Source organism: Neodiprion virginianus, chromosome 7, assembly GCF_021901495.1.
Source record: "Neodiprion virginianus isolate iyNeoVirg1 chromosome 7, iyNeoVirg1.1, whole genome shotgun sequence".
Lineage (NCBI taxonomy): Eukaryota > Metazoa > Arthropoda > Insecta > Hymenoptera > Diprionidae > Neodiprion > Neodiprion virginianus.
Genome location: NC_060883.1, coordinates 20,153,249 through 20,174,128, shown reverse-complemented (window position 1 = coordinate 20,174,128; position 20,880 = coordinate 20,153,249). Strand labels below are relative to the sequence as shown.

At 42.1% G+C, this 20,880-nt stretch overlaps 3 protein-coding genes and 1 long non-coding RNA gene across 9 annotated transcripts; 2 read left to right on the top strand and 2 right to left on the bottom strand.

Annotated features, from left to right (window-relative positions):
• The first annotated feature begins 507 nt into the window (after positions 1 to 507).
• On the top strand, positions 508 to 1,086 carry LOC124308435 (uncharacterized). The gene is made up of 3 exons (XR_006908991.1): positions 508 to 592; positions 660 to 868; positions 956 to 1,086. It is a non-coding gene; the product is annotated as an uncharacterized LOC124308435 (long non-coding RNA).
• On the bottom strand, positions 896 to 3,515 carry LOC124308434 (outer dense fiber protein 3-B-like). The gene is made up of 4 exons (XM_046771139.1): positions 3,256 to 3,515; positions 1,574 to 1,774; positions 1,321 to 1,495; positions 896 to 1,226 (listed from the first exon to the last, which is right to left on the bottom strand). Exons 1-4 carry the CDS (start codon positions 3,347 to 3,349, stop codon positions 971 to 973), a joined length of 726 nt encoding a protein of 241 aa, XP_046627095.1. The 5' UTR covers positions 3,350 to 3,515; the 3' UTR covers positions 896 to 970.
• Positions 3,516 to 3,903: 388 nt separating this feature from the next.
• LOC124308730 (outer dense fiber protein 3-like) lies at positions 3,904 to 5,525 on the bottom strand. Its single transcript, XM_046771713.1, has 5 exons — positions 5,236 to 5,525; positions 5,074 to 5,124; positions 4,788 to 5,003; positions 4,520 to 4,724; positions 3,904 to 4,232 (listed from the first exon to the last, which is right to left on the bottom strand). The coding sequence occupies exons 2-5, from the start codon at positions 5,114 to 5,116 to the stop codon at positions 3,974 to 3,976; spliced, it is 723 nt and encodes a 240-aa protein (XP_046627669.1). The 5' UTR covers positions 5,117 to 5,124; positions 5,236 to 5,525; the 3' UTR covers positions 3,904 to 3,973.
• A 142-nt stretch (positions 5,526 to 5,667) lies between these two features.
• Positions 5,668 to 20,115, top strand: LOC124308728 (synaptic vesicle glycoprotein 2C-like). Of its 6 annotated transcripts, none has more exons than XM_046771711.1 (12): positions 5,687 to 5,973; positions 6,248 to 6,316; positions 6,379 to 6,540; positions 6,595 to 6,757; positions 6,853 to 6,971; positions 7,039 to 7,277; positions 7,346 to 7,521; positions 7,700 to 7,959; positions 8,189 to 8,348; positions 9,450 to 9,577; positions 9,674 to 9,711; positions 20,098 to 20,115. In XM_046771711.1, exons 1-11 carry the CDS (start codon positions 5,898 to 5,900, stop codon positions 9,706 to 9,708), a joined length of 1,587 nt encoding a protein of 528 aa, XP_046627667.1. In that variant the 5' UTR covers positions 5,687 to 5,897; the 3' UTR covers positions 9,709 to 9,711; positions 20,098 to 20,115. The 6 variants fall into 6 exon arrangements, 5 of the variants coding, with proteins under 5 accessions (XP_046627668.1, XP_046627667.1, XP_046627666.1 ...); XM_046771710.1 differs by lacking the exon at positions 20,098 to 20,115 and adding an exon at positions 11,676 to 11,849; XM_046771709.1 differs by lacking the exon at positions 20,098 to 20,115 and adding an exon at positions 11,668 to 11,849.
• The last annotated feature ends 765 nt before the right edge of the window (positions 20,116 to 20,880 follow it).

The window sequence follows — 20,880 nt, the reverse complement described above, 5'->3', positions numbered from 1 at the left end:
ACAAATATATGCATATCTCAGCCATCTGTAGCAAAACTCTCTAACGTTTGAAAACATTTAAATAATTAATACGACAGATCAATAGTTGGAATATGCGAATTCACCCTAATCAGATTTTATTATATCAATACGCTCCGAGTTGTAGAATTCGTCTTCATTTTGACTCCAAAATTTGTCGGAGAAGCATCCCAAACTGTATTGTGTATGACTTGAGCCATGGTCATAATTTCGACAGCAAAATCGAGATGTTCCAGTTATTTCTACATGCCAAACACATGTTAGTTGTTCCCAAACTGGGATCATGTATTGATCAGAAAAAAATATAATTACGCCATCAAATATACACTATATTAATTTGTTTTCTAAAATGTTTTAGCACCGAATCAAAGCCTGTCGGTAACTTGATAGTTGAAAAGGTGACGGTCTCGCTAAAGTACCTCGTTCACTTTTATCTCTTCAAACTGAAGAGAAACGAGGAGGAGGAGGTTGCGATGATGCTTCATAGACTCTTTGTCTCATGGTTTACTGGAATAATTATGTACCTCTTGTGTTGAAGATAGTCAGTTTAAACTTGTCAGTTACGACCTCATTGGTGAGTAATAAACATACTGAAAGATACTCTCGAAAAGCTCGGATAACTGTTCATTATTTGGCCACAGGCACCGAGGGCGGAATATGCGGTCTCGTCCTCGGTTTCAGTACTTCTCCACTCTTCGACTTCACGAACGAAAAAACCTCAGGGTGAAACTAGAAGGAAGTATCCAAGTGATCCGTGTACAAGATCCAGTACCAAAATCGTGGCTACTGGACTGGGGCATTCTGATGCTGTCCAATTACAGATGTTGACCCGTCCGAGCGGACTCGAATGGTTTGAATAAATAGCCGAGTACCCTCCTTTAAGCATTCTCAACCAGACTGTATAATTATAATTCGTCACAATCGTTGACTGGTACAGATCTCCGCGAAAAGTTCAGCACTTCTCATCACACTCAGTTATCATCGGTGGGGCGCAGTCGCTGTGACGTATACCGAAGCTGAAGTTTGGAGCACACTTGTGGCACTTGTAGCAGTACATGTACTTCGGACCAGGACCACAGGTCTTGAGGCTCCCGGTCTGTCGGGGCGCAAGGCTGAACCTCGGCGCTCGTGGTTTTATCACATCCAGGTTCGTCAGGCCCTTCGGCCCTGGACTCCCGTCACATTTGGTCCCGCAGGGTCGAGCTCCGCTGAAAATTTAATCGATTTTATACTCGTTCGTCATTCGACGCGGCGATGATTCCCAATCTTTGGAATCGGGGGATATGATTCCCAGCAATTTACAATGTGAAACAAGGCGACGCCGTCTTGTCGGGTACGCGACATCCCATCACGGGAGGCAGCTGGTATGGTCCTGGAGTGACGCCGGCTGTTCTTGGATTCGTTCTTCCCCTGATTGTGAATATCGGCGAGCGTGGATTGTCAGGGAGCTTGTACGGTCCCGGAGTGCAGGATTTAGCTAATAAAAAAGTGGAACAATGGTGTATTTAGCCCCTCAATACAGCTTTAAAGTTTTGTAAACAGCTTCCAAGCTCACCCGTCGATGACGCTCGGAACCCGAAGGAAAATGCTGGAGGTCTTGGTGGACTTGAGATGTAGTACTTGGGCCCAGGACTGTTGCATGGCATCCCCGAGGACTGCCTGCTCCGGAAGGAGAAGGCGGGATTTCTGAACCTCGTTGCGTCATGATGAGGATATCCGGTCAGCGGGGGAAGGAGGTAACGTGCTGGACCCGGACCTGAGATTAGGTAACATGACCGTCAAAATCATCAGATGTTATCAAATGTGCAATTTGTCTCCGTAATGCGGTTCAGCTACTTATCGTTTGTATCTAATATTGTACAATGTGGGTTACAATTTGGTATCAATCTGACACCATATATCTGATGTTGTACTTTCGAACAGACCATTAACATTGTTCTACATCCACACTAGTCAAATTCGGAAAATATTAGCGTTAATGGGTCACGTCTCGGTAGAATCGCATAACTGTCACACTTGGTGATATTCACCCCAGCTCCAAAAAAAGTGATACGTTTCAGAAAAGAGTTCTAAAAATGCAAAAAAAAATATCTAGGTATTGTTTCAGGACCGCAGTGAAAGCTTTCTCAGTTTTCCTGACCAAAATTTATTGTTTAAATATTGTAAAACATCGGCAAAGTTAAGGTAAAACGGGGAAAAAAAGCTGTGAAAGTTTATTCCTGAACTCTGCGAGGTGCTTGAAGAATGTTTGGGGTGAACTTCACCCAAAGTGACATATTATGGTCAACACCGCTATTTCTTACAGTGTGTTTAACTTGTGTGTATCTATACGCATATCTGTGATTGGATCTGACATTTTTGTTATTATAACTACAAATAATATTGTATACAAAGCTGAGATTGATGTGAAGGGTACAGTACCTTATCCGATAAGGTTATACATTCCGATCCGATGATATCTAGAGTTAGGTCTGACAATTTAAAGCTTTATGTATGTACCATAGCACGAATTGTATGAGCAGGTCAGATTTGATCTTTGTTTTTTATTCGGTGGTGCGGATTTCTTGCACATGGTAGTTTGACTTCGAACGACTATTTTTTTTTTTAACCAAAGTGAGTGTCCTGGTTATTGACCCTATCCCAATTATTGAGGTTTTTTCGTTGTATCTGTTTAATCCTAAGTTCTGGAATTATCAAAAAATAAATTTGTAGCGTCTAACCATGTAGCAATTGGTTTTAGTAATCGAGAAATTCATAATTTCTGACGTCAATTTATAATTTTGTAAAATAAAAGGTTCAATAATTGGGTCTAAACGTGTCAACAACTGGTACACTTTACCTCGTTCGAAGGGGAAAAATCGCGCTGCAATTTCACGCTCTGTGCAAATTGTTATACGATCGTCAGCGAGTGTTTCTCTATCTCGAGGTAACCCAAAGCAAAGTCGTAAATTTTACGAGTGTCTGTTCATCGTAACTTTGAAGGTCTGAAGTAAATTCGAATATACGGATAAACCAACGCCAACGCGTGCGCACATTTTGTCACATAGAAATAGCTGGTGCATTATAGATGCGGCAGCTCTCATCGTCACTCGCCGACAATTTATTCAAAGGCAATTTTATCGAGTTGCGAGCGCGCGGAAATAGCTGTTCTACCTGTACACGGGAAATTTTTGGCCATAGGAAATCGTTGAATAAGCAACTCGAATTTAGTGCTCGTAAATGGCATGCGTCACTTACCTTTGTTGCTGACGCAGCCACTGGACTTCTTAGGTTGCTTTTTGGATGATTTTGAGTTGTCTTTTTTTGATTTCTTTTCTTTCTCTTCTGGCATTATTGGATGGGAAAATTAATCGTGGTTTCTGTTGATACGTTTAATTTGGATTAACGAAAGTTTTGCTCCTCACTCGAACCTTCACTTCATAATTTCTGACAATTTTGTTATTTTAACCTAAATTATCCGTAATGTGACACCGATGCACGGAGGTGTGCAAAATTTGGAGCTCGCGTCTCTCTTGCCGATTTATATTCATTTTTTTCGCACATTTTTATGTTTCCTTTTTTCATCGCCAGCTCTGACTCACGACGCGACTTTTATCTCGAACCAGGTTTGAAGCACGTCTAATAACTGACTTGTACTGTCTTATCGATTCGCAGTTTAAGCGAAGAGATTGGAAAAATTATTTATTGCCTACAAAAATTATACACGTCAAAGTGTCTATCGTACTAATTGTCCCGCATTTTATTACTACTTGAGTATCGTTTTTTAGTATATACAACTTACGACTTAAAAGCTTTTAGTTGTAAATTGCGCAACAGGCCTTAGTGTTGAAAATAAAATCCAAATGACAAACACGACTGTATTATAGCTTGCACAATTTTATTGGAGACAAATACATAGACGCGGGACAAAATGCGCATGCATAAATATTAAATATCTTCATAAACACACTCGAAGTTACTCCTCGTCGTATTCGGTGATGGCCGGTGGTGCGCACTCGCTGTGTTTCACTCCGAATGAAAACTTTGGAGGATTTTTCCCACCAGAGTATTGCGGGTAGTACCGAGGTCCGGGTCCACACGCTGTCCCAAATTGATGGTGTCTCGAGGCCAGCGTGTAGGCTGGAAGTCTGCGCTTAACCAGATCGTAATTCTGATTTCCGTAGGCCGCAGGACCCGGACTTGAAACGCAATAGTCCTTTCCATGCCGGCCCGCGCTGCGGGGTCGTCAAACTTAGAGCAATAAAATTAGGGGTGGATCCTGGCCGGAAGCACGGTAGTAAAAAAAATGGGTAGTAGAAATGGAAGCTGTAAAACGCTGCGTTCAATTGGCACACTGAGTTTGAACTTGATACCCATTGAGATGAGGTAAAATATCTGAAAATCCTTTGAAACCACTCGTGACTCTGAAAACTTTTAACCTGGTTTACGACTAAACAACCTTGTGACATATTTTCCGATGATCTAATCACCGCTTTTCCAGAAAATCGTGATCCATACGTACATTGAAAAAGCTCCCAAGGCGGTTTTGTCCGGGACTTTGGGCCCGAGACAGGACGGAATTAGGTAAATAGGGCCCGGTCCATCCCCGGACATGTGATCGCTGCATCGACTTTTTATCGTGAAGGCCGCTGGTCTCAGACTGTGATTCATGGGCGGACATCTCTCCGGACTGTAGGCCCCGGGTCCTGGACCGCTACAGCTCGTCACTGGAAAGATATTGTTCGGTAGTTCAGTTGCCGTTAAGGTTTAGTCGAGAGACGAAGGCTAACTTTTGGTGCCATCGCGAAAGCCGAGGGAGTAGGCGGGGGCCTTTTGCACTCCGTAGTTAGTCAGCCCCTCTATTTTGTAACGGGGACCCGGTCCCACAGCGGAAATGTTGGTCTCGACTCGAGTCCTCATCGTGAAAGCAGGGTTGCGATATCTCGATGGATCGTGACCGTTGTAGCCGACAAGACTGGGCAGCAGATAAGCCGGGCCTGGACCCGCTGCGAAACATATTTGAAAGGGAATTGGTATCGTCAGGTTAACAATCGAGCCCCGAATGTAGGTACTCACCCTTCCCCGTGCAGCTGAACTTCGGTTTTTCCTTGACGTCCATGCTTGTTGCTAAAGCGATTAAAAATAAGGCTGTTATTAGCAAAATCTGTAAAAAAAAGGTTAAAAAAATATTATCGTCAACATCGTATGCTGGTCGTGAAAAGTGAAGACCACGCGTACGGTCGACTTAACGTTCCTTTTGTCTTCGACGTGCGAGCTCACCGCGTTGGCTTTGGTTCCATCATTTATAATCCACCGCTCCGAACCCTCGGCGAGCCGAGGATCAATAGATTCCCAACTAATCCAATATCGACACTTTTGCGCTCGCCATCTGGCTCCATTCTTTAAGTGTACCACAAATTGGTCACCGATAGGATAATGGAACCGAGAAATATGGTTATTTGGTTTCACACCCAGTGAATTTCTCCCTTTATGAAGTTGAGCGTGGCTTCTTTGTCAGGCTGAATCCATCCAAGACTTATCATTACTTTTTCGCACGCGGAGTTTTTTCGGTATGAGGATGTTCAGTAATGATTCTCACCATACCTCGAGGGATGATTTTGCATACGTCCTTCGACGGATGACGCATCGAAACTCTGATGATAGCTAGCAATGAGAAATGTACTATGCGTTACCCTAGACTGTTTATCAGCTATTAAACCAATTCCCATTTACTGTGCTAATGCGAAACATAAAATATTCGTAATCATGCGAAGCGTCGTGCCGAATGGGAAACTGCTCATTGTCAGATATACTTCAACCGCAAAGCAAGACGGACTATCAATCCGTGGAGTCGTTACTGAAAACCATTTTCTATCTCGCCAGTAGAAGCACCCGCGTCAATGTCAGACAGCTACCGAGTCTCTGAACACCCGGAAGGTGACATTGAACTGAAGAAGGTGCGAGACTACTCATCGGGTGAGTATTTTTGACCAAAGAAAATTTTCCTCTACGATTGATCGTTACGTCCAATCCCAGCATGTCGAATGTTTGGAAATTCAAATGATTACAGTTAATCATGAGAATGAGTTACAGTGAAGCGTGATGTTCATTCTTTGACAATTTATATCATTCGGAGTTTTGATCTTTCGGATTAATGACATTTGACCAAATGATCAAACCGATATTTGAACATTTGGAAGCTGACCCTTCTTCACTTATCAACAAGTTTAAACACGCTAAACATATCTAGGAGACAAACCCAGCGAGCTGAAGTCAGCCGACGAAGAAGTGGACCTGGAATGCGCCATCGAGTTGACGGGTGAGTTGCTCATCATTGCAAGTTTCTTATGTTCACCGGCTTGAACTTCAATCTTTGATTAGGTTTCGGATGGTACCATATCGGGCTGATCGCGATATGTGGTGGAATCCTGGTCGCCACGGTCTGCGAGACGATGGGGGTGAGCTTCGTCCATCCGGCAGCTCAGTGTGACTTGGCCTTGACGACCGTGAAGAAGGGCTATTTATCCGGAGCTATGTTCTTGGGTGAGTTGCCGATGACTGTAATTTTTTTTCCGGTCTGATCAGCTCTTCCCTCAGGAATTGTCGTTAGCGCCAACGCTTGGGGATTCTTTGCTGACACCTTTGGGAGGAAAAACGTACTATTGATCTCCACCATCGGTACCTGGGCTTTTAGCTTCATGTCGAGCTTCTCCCCAACCACCAACCTGTTCATAGTCCTCAGATTCCTCACTGGTTTGTTGTAAGCATTCGTTCAAATCCCCGTAATTATCGCTCTTCGAGGTCTCGCAAAGTACGGACAGGCTGCCTGAACCACTCAACGCAATTTCTTTTCAGCTGCGGTAACCAATCGACTGTGTACGCCTACATTAGCGAGTTTCTGCCCACCTCAAAACGGGCGAGCATCATCACCTGGACCTGCGGCTTCATGGCAATTGGCTACCTTCTGATCCCCGGTGAGTTTTTTGATGACAGACAAAGCCAAGCGACGGTTTACAAAGTGAAATTCACATCCCGCGGTAGGTCTAGCCTGGTTGTTGATCCCGTTGGAAGTAAACTGGGACCTGGGTTTCGTGGTATACACATCGTGGCGCGTCTACTTGGCAGCCATAGGCTCACTGTCATTCGCAACGGGCTTCCTGTTACCCTTCTTTTCGGAAAGTCCAAAGTTCCTCATGTCGGTTGGCCGGAAACGGGAGGCACTCAATGTTCTCCGACTGGTCTACAGCAGGAATTCGGGAAACAGCAACGTCGAGTATCCGGTAATCTGCCGAAACCATTCACTCTCAAATTCAGATGCAGCGTATCAAACTGCCTACGTGTTTCGCAGGTCAAGAATCTTAAGTCCGACGTTCATGACACTCCCGGCCACGTTACGACACCTCTGTCGTTTACGCTTCAAGGACTCTTTAAGCTCATGTGGCACCAAACCGCAACGCTTTTTCGGCCGCCGTACGGATGGACCACCCTGCTCTTCTGCCTGATTCAATTCGGCATTTGCGGCACGTATGAACTTCCATGAAAATTATACGAATTAAGACTGTGTTCTCTAAATGCTCTTCTACTCAATGACAATCGCTAAGTGATTCACGCTAGCGCAACATCAGCTAAATACTTGTTCTTTTGTTATTGGCTCTGTTCCGTCTTAATCATATGCTTCATAGTGTAATTTTTCATTTCAAAGCTCGATGGGCATGTACATCTGGGCACCGAACCTGTTGAACATGATCAAGTCAGGGGCTGGAATCGGGGCGACGATATGCGAGTTAGTGTTGGCCAACCAGGCTAATCTGACCCTGAATTCCGCGTCGGAGTCCGCGGATTGCAGCAGCCTGATCAGGAGTGAGGTCTATACGAGCACGTTGGTCACTGGGGTCCTCTTCGCGGTGGCGTTCGGGACACTCGGAGGGCTGGTCGTGATCCTGAGGAAGAAGACAGTGCTAGGTAGATATAACCGAGTACAGTAAATACTCGTCGCGAATCCGCTGATCGGTTATCGCGACTCACGCAGCGGCCGTAAATGTGTCACGGCCATGCCATACCTTTACAATCACGCTGATAACACACATGCCAACTCTACGGTCAAACTACACTAACATTTACGCGTGCCGCGGTAAACGCGCTATGCCGAACCCGTATAAACTAACATCGATCTAATCGCTTTCTTGATTAGTTTCTGCCCTGTTCTTGAGCGGGATTGCCGGTTTCGGGAGCTATTTCGCCACGAATGAGATCACCGTGGCTGTTCTCATATCGGTATCCGTCGTTCTCACGGGAAGCTGTTCCACGGTATCGAACACCATCGCCGTCGAGGTTTACCCCACCAATCTTAGGTGAGTCGGTGTAATATTGTTTGAATTTAAAAACTTCATCTCGCGTCTCGCGAGGCTCTACAATCATCGTAGTTACAGTTGGGATGGATGAATTCCACTTACGTCGGGGAATTCTTACCGCCGGAATGACTTTTCCCCGTCATACTTCCGGTGCCTCTTCACCTCTTTCTCCGCGAGTTGAAACACTTCCCATCCCCACATCGGACTTATCTTTCTATAGTTTGTACTGTTTTTTTTTTCTCAAAACGAAAGTGGACGTTTCTTAATTCAGCCTTTCACTACGATCACGAGCCACCTACTGATCAGTTATCAATGTATCGGTCAAATACAGCATTGCGGAAAAATGAACAGAACAGATGAATGATAACGTATCAGTCATTGGAAGCAAGTTGAATTACAAATTTGTGTCGTTGCTGAACGTTTTAACGCTAAACTCGTATCGGTTACCTAATTACTCTAATGTTATAAATTGCTCGATATTTTTGTTCAATCCTGTCTCATCGAGAACTCTTTTACTCATGTTAAGCAGTTAAAATATGAGATTGTAGTTATATTTAAAAAAAGTGAACTTAAGCTTGAGGGAAAATGGATGGACTAATGCCTTCGGTCTGATTGTCATTGCGCTAGTTTTTATTATGAACTATCCTCCATAATTGGAAATTGTATGGAAATCACTTGGGAATCGTTAATGATTTCGAAGTGAATGGCCCCTCGTTCCTTTGCGCAGAGGTCTCGTTTTTTACGTGGCAAAAGCTGAATATAAATGTGTCGGTCTCTCAGAGGCCTGTTATAAGTAATTGCCTTCGCAAAGACGCGGGTAGTTTGATAGATTCTTTTCGCAAAAGCGCAATACGAAAAGCGGCTGTCTGAACGACGTTAGAAAAATATTCAATTCGAATATCGTGCAGGTTACTCTTTGATGTCGTTTGGTAGGCTCAAATGAAATGGAAGAGAAAAATTGCGGGCTGTGGCGTCTCTCCTCGAGTAATTTTCGTCAAGCGTTTTCCCCGAGACGGAGGATCCTTTAGAAAAGGAAGGGGTGGTACGAAATTCGTCTTTTCTTTATCACGATCAAGTTGCTTGTGTCATTTTGTTTAACAGAGCAATGGCAGTTTCTTTGGCATTCACTATCGGACGTTTGGGTATCGCTCTTGCTGGAAATACAATTGGCATCCTCATAGAGTCCTACTGTGATTTCACTCTGATTGGATTGGGATGCGTGACCTTGCGTGAGTTTCAATTATTGCAATGTCTGGATGAACATCGGTCGAAAAAATGTCAAGTTTGTGATAAAAAAATTATATTTGTGATTTGATTTGTTCCAGTTTGCAGTCTCCTCTGTATCCTGCTTCCGGAATAAACGGTACAGCACTAAAGACGATCGTTTTTTTTTCTACCTTGAATTTAAATGCATTTTCACAATTTCACGCGGCGTACACCTTTTATCTCGTATTTCAAATCCTGCCTTGTAATCGGTTTACTCACACTGTTAAAAAACGATCCGTAAAATCGTTTTCGATATCACGTTATTCGCACAAACTCAACATCGACATCGACTTTCGGAACATTTATGTGTGCATGTGAATACAGAAATAGGGTCTTTGTAAGCCGGTGGGTATATCGCGTCATTGCAGGAACCAACAAAATCTCTACATTCTACGAAGCTTTCGGGTTGTTCGGGTATTGTTCTATTCGAACTGCGGTAAGCCGATCAGCTCGGCTTAACAACAGAATGCAAAATCCCCTTATAACCGCCATGGCTGCACATTACTGCACGGAAATTTTATCCAGAAATGCTAAGAAACGAATTCCCTCGTCACTCGAGGTCTTTTCGAAGGAATTGGTCGATTTCACAGCGAGCGTTACCGTTTTCCAACGGACATCAATTATTAATCTTACTTTTATGGAAGAGCCAATACTAAGACCGTGGAATATATTTATACCGAAATAAAATTCCCGGTGAAATATCCTTTCATCCAGTCCTTCCCCCGATATGTATTTAGAATAAATAAAAAACAAGAAAAAATTGAATCGTAATAGATTTGTAACGCCAGTTCTGCGTACAGATTCCGATACCGACATCTTATCGAAATTTTTTGGCCGCTTCACAGCTGAGACACAAACCCTTTTTTTTGAGTGGAGTTTATCCCGACATTGGTCAACTTTATCGATCATCGATATAGTTCGTCGATACCATCGATAAAAAAGGGTTTGTGTCTGAGCTGTGAAGCGGCTAAAAATGTCGATATAATGTCGGTATCGGAATCTGTACGCGGAATCGGCCTTAAACCTGTAATAATAATTGTGCAGGGTCGATTTTTTATTTTGTTCATCTGATATATCGACCTAATCTAATTCGATCATGCGATATTGGCCCGATGTCTAATGTCTAGTTAGACCGAGGGTGTGAGTCAAGGGAGGTGACCGCATCCATCGGGCAATCTCGATTCAATTTCGCACAATAGGGGTAAAACCGTCGGGATTCGTGATCACCCCGCTGGATTTCCGGCGACGTTTGGAGCGCGACGTACAGTTTGGGTAACCCACCCTTGTATTTGGCTTTAATTTCCATACGTTCGGAGAGCACTGCAGCTTTTGGGGGATGGCGATTCGCGCTTGCCGCACCCGACAGGCCGGGGAATGTTATTTTACGAGGGCTTCGTGTTATTAAACTGACTGCCCAAAGGAAATTTAATCATTCCCAATAATGGCCCTCTCCGGTCCCATCTTCCCTCAATTCCCGCTCTTCTCGCTTTATGTATCCAGCTGGACCCATCGCTGATTCTCTCCCGGTCGTCCAACCCTTCCCGTTCCACTTTTCCTTCTTCACCATCATTCTCATTTCTTTCTTTTCGATCTCGTTCCGCTACCGGATTCTTTTTACCTTTTATAAAGCGGCACTCGTGCCCGAACGATCCGCGCCCATAACACTTTCGATAATGTCACGAAATCTCAATTTCACTTCCTACCATCTCGTCATCCTCTCCATCCTTTCTTGGATTCTGTAATCAGTTTAAGATCGGCGGTAATTCTTCATCTTTTCGAAAGTGGTTCACGCAGTTCGATCCCAATTGCATTTCATTAGTTTAAATGAAACTTTTTTTTTCTTTTGTCTCTTTCTCATTCAATCGCTTCCTGGCTCTGTGCAGGCCCGCGTAAATGACCGTCTCGTTTCATCGCGTTTGTTTTTATTTGTTTATTTATTTTTTTCAATCTGTTCTATAAGCTATGAATACATATCTATGTACGTATACCGTATACCGTCGAAGATAAGAAAAACTAATTTCAACTCGTGTTTTTGTTGCTGCTACCGGCGAAGAATTACAGAAGGATCACGGAAGAGTTGAGCGGAAACCGGATATCCTGTCAAGCTCTACCCACATAGATATCCACTCGGACGAACGCTCGGTTCAGCAGCTTGAAGCTTGACCGTTGAAAGCCTCCGTTTGGAACGTGAGCAGATTCCAAAAAAATATATAACCAATGATATTATCACTTAAAAACAGTATTTTTCACAGAATCTCGAATCTCGTTTCAGCTGTTCAGTTAACAACAATTTCACGATATGCATTAATGATGAAAAAATCGTAAAAATCGAAATCGAAAAATAATGACTGATATCGAATTTCAGATCTAAAATCAACATTTTTCATCATTCCAAAGCTATATAATTTGATCCGAATTTCTGTTTTTTTTTTTCTCATCACTTTACAATCACCGACTCAAACTCAACTACGCCTGCAACACAGAGCTGAGATTTTTTGTCGAATGAAATTAAAATTAAGCAAGCACAAGTTCACTACAGACTGCATATGACGCGTGAACATGAAACTGTTTTTTTCACGTTTTTTTTTTTTTTCCTCCACATTTATGACGCTGTTTCTTTTGTAACTCTATAAAATGGAACTAAAAACGTTCGGAGCTTTGGGAGGGGGGGATTGAAATAGTTTGGATACTCTTCGACGAGGCATAACCTTGTTTCGCGTCGATGAAGATCGGCGTTCTTCGGCGTAGCTCCTTGTAATATATATCGGGAATCGAAACTTTTCAATCTGTACCTGTAACGTAGCAGCCGTGTATAGCCTGGCGCGTGCACTCCCTGGATCAGGGGGGGAGGGGGGGGGGAAGTGTGCCGGGAATTGAATTCTCCCATACAACCCACCCCCTACACCCCCCGCTTATTCCCTACTCCGGTCGACATTTTCACAGCGTTTCGCGTCGGGTTATTTCGCTTTATCGTCTACCGGGTTTAGAACGGTACTACCTTTTAACCCGGGGTACACCAGGGACTCACCCCCTCCCATTCCCCCCCCCCCACTCTTAGTCCCCGTTTAATTGAGTATAAGATGAGATTGAGCGCGTTCGAGGGCCGATTTCGAGTCAGTTCGTTCGGTTCTCCGATCGGGTTTTCCTAGGTTTCGACCCCGTTTCCGGTTAATCCGACACACACCCCTCCCCCCCCCCCCAGCCCCGTCAACCTGCTGAATTTTCCCGTTTCTCTACCAATATTCTTTATTGCCACGGGAGGGGCTGCTTATGGCCATACGGACGGCCGCTTGGCCAACTTATCCAATCAATTGCCCTGATTGGCTGAGAGGAATTGAGGTAAACAATTCGGGAATCGTGAACACGCGGCTTGATCCTTGTTGATATTGATTCCCGCGCTTCTTCGAAGAACCGTTAGGACTTGGGTCCTGAGGATATATTTTACTTCAGCGCACCTAAGGCTAGGCGATTAGTTTCTCCCCCATTCCCTAACTCTATCGATACCTATAATGTATACAGTTCGATATACCTATATATGTATTCACCTTCAGCTGGGAGATTGGATTTTCCTAGTGTTTTATATTATATACCGAACGTTGTTAATGGCACGTGTGCCAGATGCCTTGAAAATAATTATTATTGTACGCATGAAGCGAGGGTTCAGCATGTGGTTTATAATCTGGTGCGTAAAAGTTTGACGTTTTTTTTTTTTGTTTTTTAATTTTACAACTCTCGTTTTGTTTCGATTGAAAATAAAGCACAATCCAAAAAGGAGATTTTCAAATATACATTTCTTGGATGAAATATTTTATACTATGATATGATGAATTTTTGTGAGCAGTAAAAAATTTCCACCTTTTCTTTTGTATGAAATTCTTTAAAACATTTTTGTAATAATTTTCCGAAGACGTGATTGAATTCCGTAATATTTTGTGTACAAGCTGCATGCATTAGTGCCGAACGAATTACAAGATGAGCTGAATATTTTTTTTTTTTTACCATCGTTCCAAATCCCCCGAATCACGTTCATTCAATGACTTCGCCCTCGGCGTAAATAAGAGAACGTTCGGTTGTATTGATTATGTAATTTCGGAACCTTTCAGCAACGCGAGCTTTCGCGTGAAAGGCTTTTGTCGCTTCTCTCGCGGGGCTCTTTAGGCGTGTTTATTTTATAACCCCCTTCGCGCCCCTCTCGATACAGGGGAAAAATGAATGGGCATAAAGGCAGGGCGAAAAAGAGCGGACGCGAATTACGTGCGGGTGTCGAAGAAGCGGGGAGAAACCGTCAAAGAAACGATAAGAAAGGGCGGCGTTGCCTCGACGTATTCGCCCTGCCAACTGACCGTGAAATGAGCCGGGACTCCAGGTCGACCGACGTCTGGCTGGGATGTATTTTCCGCTTGACCGCTGCTGCAATATCTGACATCAGCCACGGCCCTCTAATCCGACATTCGAAAATCGGATTACCCGGAGACTCGTCGAGCTGAGCCGTCGACGCGATGCCGGCTTCTGGAAACCAGGAAAGAAAGCTCGATTTTTTCCCTAAGGCCGACGAAAATACGAAAATTTCCCGCCATTCTTTTTCGCGCCCTTTTTGTCTGCGCCCGATTTTCAGTCCGGTCGTTTCTTCCAAACCTCGTTAAAGGTCAGGAAAGGGTCGATTCGACGGTCCTTGCTTTAGCTCAACGAAGACGCGAATTCAACAGCTGGAAATCGCATTACGAATTAAAGGGACTTTGTTTACTGTATGAATATAATTGTTCGAAAGAAATCAACTGAAATTATGGAAATCTTTTTAAGTCTTGCCGATTTCAATTCGTTGACATTCCATTACTTTGTATCCAAGCAGGAATGATTTCGTTGATATACAGTTTTCAAATTTATTCACAGTTAGTTCCAATGATTTCTCGTGATTTCCTGTCATTCTATCCAATCTGGAAATCACACAAAATTTTTCTACAACGCTCGGAAATTAATGAAAATTAGATAGAATTGAAGTAGAAATCGATCGAGATCAATGTTAATAAATTGTGTATTAATCTGGAGCGTCTCTCTTTTGCTCTGCAAAGTTCCACTTCCGGTCTCATAATGCAGAATTTGAATTCGTGTCGGCTCGCCAGTGGCCTCAACGGACAATGTTGCACTAATCACGTCACTGCGATGCCATATTTGATTAAACCGTTCCGCGAATCCTAGACGAGCTTTCTTATTTCTTGCCAAAACCGGTTAGTCACTCAACCAAATGATAGAAAATATTACAAACGCAACTAAATTATGTTTCAAATGTTATTGTAAAAAATCATATAAAATCGGAGAATTCGGGATTTTAAATAATTAGCGAAATTCACGATCTAGCTGATATAATATGATTGAATTCAGTCCTGTCTAATTATAGTTAATCATACTCGGTCATATTAATTGGTTACGAAGGATCTATTTGGCCATCTAAACATGAAATTCCTATCCGATCGACTAAAAGTTTGAAATTTAATTTACAAAACAATTTTATTCTTTTTGCCCTTCGTTTGAAATATCCCTACTTAGATAAAAATCAGAATCGTTTGAGAAGAACAGCGAATTAAGATTCAAACGGCGCGAGTTGTGAGGGGGATAAAAAAAAAAAAAAGAGGGAAGGGTCGTTTTCGAGAACTGAAGCTTTCTAAAAAGGCAAAGTTTTATCTGCGAAACGCGGAATTGAAGTTCGGTCATCAAACTTCCGCGCAGCCTGAACTCTCGGGGCTTCGTCCTTTTCCTCCTCGTCGTTTCCTTTTATTTTCTTTTTCTGTTTTCGTTTTTTTTTTTTTCTCTCTTTCTTCCTCGATAACGGTTTAAGGACGCGTTGAGGAGCCAATTTTTCTCTTCTCCGCGATAAATCCTTCATTGGGTTGCGAATTGGGGGAAGGTTCCCGCCAGAACTTTTTCTCCCCTTCTCGTTCCGGGTCGACGGGCGCTCGATGTCTCGCACAATGTCAAGTGCCCGATTTTTGCACCAGACGGTGTCCAGGTGCGTTCACAACACCGATTGGATATCGAGTCTTTGACCCTGTTCGAACTTTTCACTCCCGGAATTCGGCAAACCCTTTAATTCCCTTACCTTTCATCGTATATCCGATTTGACGAAGGGGAAGTTTTCCGTGAAACTGAACGCCGAACGCCGGCCGATAGGCAGCCGAAACTGCATTTGGTATTCTTGGCCTATTTGATATGCAGCTCCGGTTGCCTATCCGCCGGCGTTCGGCGGAGAGTTTCACGGAAAACTCCCGGCATACTTTATACGCATCGGCGGTAATGCGAATTTACGATAAAACTGTTAGGCCGGAATTTCATCCCTTTTTACCAACCTGGTATCAGCTTAATTCCGGCCCCCTTGATAAACGGATATCAAATTTTTACCAGCTTGTGACTTTCACGGTTCGTTGACGTTTCTATGTGGAAAGTGAAACCGAGACAAGAGACCCTCGAATCAAACTTGAACATTTTATATGCTCGCCTTGTTCAAAGCTCAGCAAAGATCCCGGAATTGAAGAATTTCATAATATGTATTTGTAAACGAGATGACATTGCGATTCTCTTTCTCTCCCTGACTTTCTCAAGCTTCCCGTACCTGAAGATCTTACGGCCTAATAAATTCGTGGTTAGAAACCAGGTTTACGATCTCGAGATCGTGATATGAGAATCTACGCAAATTTTCAGACTTTCAAAAATTTCATATTCACCGTTTTAAAATTCCTCTTTCACCGGATATTTCGAATACAATTCTTGAGTACAATTTTGGACTGAAGTGATAATAATTGGATAATGTTGAGTTTGCCTAAAAAAAAAAAATAATAAATAAATTTAAAAAATCAGTGCGTCTCAAAAAGTGTCGGAAACATTTCGAATAATTTCGAAGATTTCTTGACTTTTGAACCACTGTGAAAAAATGTTACAATTGCTTTGAAAGGATTGCGTAAGGCGGTGGTAAAAAGCGCAGAAGATTTTGAAGGAGGTTAAAAAGATTCGAGACATTACGAAAGCTTTCTGAAAATCAGGTTTTGGATTCCACAACTTATTTCCAGCTTTCTCAATCGCCATCGCGTATTGAAAAGACTTAAACAAGATCTTGCGATCGCATTGAAAGGGTTTTGTAGGGCAGAAAGTATCCCAAAAGTTTTTTAAATTGGTCGAAAAGGTTCGAGAAACCTGAAAAGCATTACGAAAATCAGATTTCGCAGTTTGCAATCTATTTTCAGCTTTCTCAATCACCGTAGCGTGTTGAAAAGATTCAAATGAAATTTTACAATTACATTGAAAGGATATCTCAGGATTTAAAGTATCCCAGAAGTTTTTCAAAGTACCTTGACTGAGAAAAATTTCAGTTGTTACGGTAAGTAGAAAAATTGAGTAAAACAGGTAAAGTTAAGAAAATTTTTTGAATATCGTTGGAATTACGAAAAACGAGGTACGCCTAACCATTTTACGGTATCGTCGATCCTTTTTTGATAATTGCAACGCAAAATCAGTTTGTGAGGTTTACTCTGATTTTTTAGTTAAACAAGGCTTTAACGTCAATTTATTCTTGCACAAGCATTAAATTTTCGCAACAGTTGCAAGAAAATATATCAACAGTGAAAAAGAATATTACCGGATACTAGACTTTCCGGTAACAGCTATAAAACTAATTTTCATTTCCTACCTCGAACTATATTTTGTCGATTGTGGTAAAAAAATGAAAATGGTTAAGGACCGAGCGGTAACCGGAACTAAAAATTTCTCTCGGTGTGCTTAAAAAGATCAGAAAGACCTGAAAAGCTTGCCGAAAATCGGATTTTCGATTTCACGGCCTACTTCCGGCCGGCCTTACGGATCGCCATCAAAGCGCGTGTTCAAATTCGCGAATAGAGTACTAGAAATTCAAATTTGCGCAGTGACCTGGGGCTTCGATGCCGCGGGCAGAAAGGACGAGCGGTGCTCGACGAGTTGTTTGTTCTACGCTGACGCGGGTCCGCGCAACGATGCATACCAAGTGAGCTCTTCTCGTCGAGTTCATTCCGGTCAGGGCCGTGCCAATCCAGCTCGGCGGGCCCGCGCCTCGCGTAATCTGGATAGCGTTTCGCGCTTTCGGAGTCTAGGCTTCGGGCCCCTGGGACCTTGGCGATTGACTGCGTAGGCGGGCTTTGACAATAAGCTGCAACGGCTCTCGCAAGCTCGTCGGAGCCGAATGTACAAGCTGTTCGTAATATACGGAACACCGGCGTTCGAGTCGAGGGGAAATCACAAAGCCCAAAATCCAGCGATTAATCCCTTTGCAAAAATTTTTACTCTCAAGTTTCCCGAGGAAGTCATTAAATCTTCCAACTCCCTGCGTGAAATAACCGCGATCAAACGACGGGAATTCTCACAGTTATGCACCGAGAGAGAACTCAGAGTCATTCAAGATCTATTGACTATACACACTGAGAGAAATTTTTATTTCCGGTTACCTCTCAGTTCTTAACTATTTTCATTTTTTACCACAATCGACAAAGTTCTAGGTAGAAAATGAAAATTAGTTTTATAGCTGTTACCGGAAAGTCTAGCATCCGTTACTATTCTTTCGCATTACGATCACTGTTGCTATATTTTCTTGCAACTTTTGCGAAAATTTAACGCTCGTGCAACGATAAATTGACGTTAAAGCCTTGTTTAACTAAAAAAGTAGAGTAAACCTCAGAAACTGATTTTGCGTTTCAATTACCAAAAAAGTATCGACAATGGCGCAAAATGGTTAGGCGTACCTCGTTTTTCGTAATACCAACAATATTCAAACAGTTTTTTTTAACGATGCCTGTTTTACTGAATTTTTCTAGTTACTATACAAACGGGAATTTCAACATGCTGAGAAAATTCTATAAAAATTCATGTGTATTCAGAAAAATCAACAAATTCATTTCACATGACAAGTAAAAACATTCCCTGTAAATTTGCGAAACAATGTTTTGTTTCAAAATTTTATCGACAACTTTTGAGGATTATTATTATTCAAATTTAATTTTCTTATCGTCTTTATTTTGGTTGATTTTTTTTTTTGCCGATTTCATCTTATCACAAAGTATTCAATTATGTAGACGAGACTCACTTTTGTTCATAGCCAAAACATCCTTAAATACTAGGGTAGGTTCAAGTATTTTGTAGATAGAAATTCAATACGCTTCCAAAGTATCATTCTAACCGATTAATCGATTCAACATGTTTTTAAGATTGTCTATTCGAACCGAAAACGTATAACTTTATTCTGTTTAAATTTTTCAACATTGAGTTCTGATCGAAATTGGATACTTTCAGGATAAACCATCTTTTCACCATCATAGCGTTAGCAACCATATTTTCACCGGTTCGCTTTTTGTCGATGACGCGTTAAAAAAAGATTGCAGAGTGTTCTTCAGCGCTGTATAATGTACAGAGAATCGCGCGGTTGCACAGGGAAATTACAGGGTTCACCTAATTGAGATCTTCCACGTTTTAACCATGCTAATTACCCAACTTCCATTCGCAGTTCGTGTCGGAAATTTGGTGAGTATACCTAATACGAGTCAACCTGGAAGTTGTATAGATTCGCACGTGGTGAGAGGTGAATTAAACTGCAAAGCGGATTTCTCCCCTGATAAACTTCTCGTTTTGTACTCGCTGAGATAATTGTAGAATCTTGAAAATTAGAAAACTGATGACGTATCGCGTCATCGTTCACATCGCGACCTGAGATACGACAGGTCGGACAGTTTTACTGATCTTCGCTTCTCGTTTGACGGATAGTAAAGAATTATTAAATCGCTACTATATATATATTTCGTACTAGCGGGGCGAATAGAGAAATTTCACAATCTTTTCATAGGATTGGCGATACGTGTAATAACAGATCGATATCGTAAAAAAATAAAGTGCGTGTATTTCCATTTTCATAATTTCATCCACGCGGCGAGCTTTTTTTGCTTTATTGAACTGTGATTTGTAAAATTTCAATGAAAAAAATCACGACACGTTATTTTTTTTTTTTTTTTTTTTTTTTTTCACGATTCGAAATCAGATAAATCGAAAGCTCAAAATGGCGTGATTTTGTGCAACTTGCAGTGAAATTCCGGTAAGTTAAAGTCAGCTTTTCATTATCAATGTAAATAAAGCAGAAGCACAAAACAAAATCTAATCGAAACGTGATGTAAGATGTCGAAAACTTGATCAACTGTCCCTGCAAGTTTTCAGACTCAAAATTTGCTTCATCTTTTTTTGTTTCTGTTTTTTCAAATGTGCCATTTCAAAAGTTGAAGAAACGTACATCCGGACGTGTTTGCAGGTAACAACGAATCAAGGAGTCAATTCAAAGTCCGAAAATTAATAATCTTAACGTCTTGAGCATCGACTATTGTACAATTATCCATGCAGAGATTTTTTGCTAACAACGGGACGCATCGTCTCTGCCGGTGACGTGTTTTCAAATTTAATTAAGCTCGAACGGGGCTCTTTTGTGCAGGTGCGTCGACGGATCCGCGAGTTCGCGACGTTCGCCTCTCGTCGCCCTCTCATCGGGCTTTGACGTTACTGCTTCAGGGGTGGAATTGGCCCTGCTGCAGACTAACAGGCGTCGGGGTTTCCCCGTCTTTATTAGCCTCGAGCCGGGCGAGGATATCGCTAAATCTAATCGGAACTAAGTCGCTGGGGATTTTCCTCTCGTCAGCTGTAACTGTTGGGGATAACAATCTTAGCTCCGAGGAGCCGGAGATACTCGCTTCTCCTCGCTGCATCTCTGGTTTCATTTCACTTTTATATATACACACACACATATATATATACATATATATAAGGGTGAGGCAAAAGAACTAACCCATCGAATCTATGGTCTTAAAAGGACCTATTTACTGAGAAAAAAATTCTCCCGTTTGGAAAAATTTTCAACTCAATTTTAAAACGTGTCGCTGGCCATTTGAAATTTCCCATTTGAATAAAACACTAAAAAAAAAAATTTCATTAAAAATTTTGTAACTATTGAAGCGTGTGAATTAAAAAAAAATTTCGAAACATATTCTTGCAGGGCATTAAATTCTCTAAAAAAAGATCCTGGAGTTGATTTTTTAGACTCCATATTCGTATACTTACGGCCGCCGTGAAAGAACGGACGAGAAACAAAAAAAAAAAAAAAATAGTTCAGAAAATAAGGAAAGAGGCCCGAAAATTGTTGAAGCAGCTCTACTTTTTACCAAGTTACTATTTTATATCTACTTTTAATCTAAGAAAAAAAAAAACAAGTTTCACAAGA

Coding starts and splice junctions, on each gene's coding strand:
- LOC124308434 (XM_046771139.1), bottom strand. CDS start 3,349: ATGCCAGAAGAGAAAGAAAAGAAATCAAAAAAAGACAACTCAAAATCA. Junction 1,775..3,255: donor TGGCTGCGTCAGCAACAAAG/GTAAGTGACGCA, acceptor ACCTAATCTCAG/GTCCGGGTCCAGCACGTTAC. Junction 1,227..1,320: donor GCGTCGCCTTGTTTCACATT/GTAAATTGCTGG, acceptor TTAAATTTTCAG/CGGAGCTCGACCCTGCGGGA.
- LOC124308730 (XM_046771713.1), bottom strand. CDS start 5,116: ATGGACGTCAAGGAAAAACCGAAGTTCAGCTGCACGGGGAAGG. Junction 5,004..5,073: donor GTTCAGCTGCACGGGGAAGG/GTGAGTACCTAC, acceptor TATGTTTCGCAG/CGGGTCCAGGCCCGGCTTAT. Junction 4,725..4,787: donor CTTTCGCGATGGCACCAAAA/GTTAGCCTTCGT, acceptor ATATCTTTCCAG/TGACGAGCTGTAGCGGTCCA.
- LOC124308728 (XM_046771711.1), top strand. CDS start 5,898: ATGTCAGACAGCTACCGAGTCTCTGAACACCCGGAAGGTGACATTGAA. Junction 5,974..6,247: donor GGTGCGAGACTACTCATCGG/GTGAGTATTTTT, acceptor AAACATATCTAG/GAGACAAACCCAGCGAGCTG. Junction 7,960..8,188: donor GAGGAAGAAGACAGTGCTAG/GTAGATATAACC, acceptor TTTCTTGATTAG/TTTCTGCCCTGTTCTTGAGC.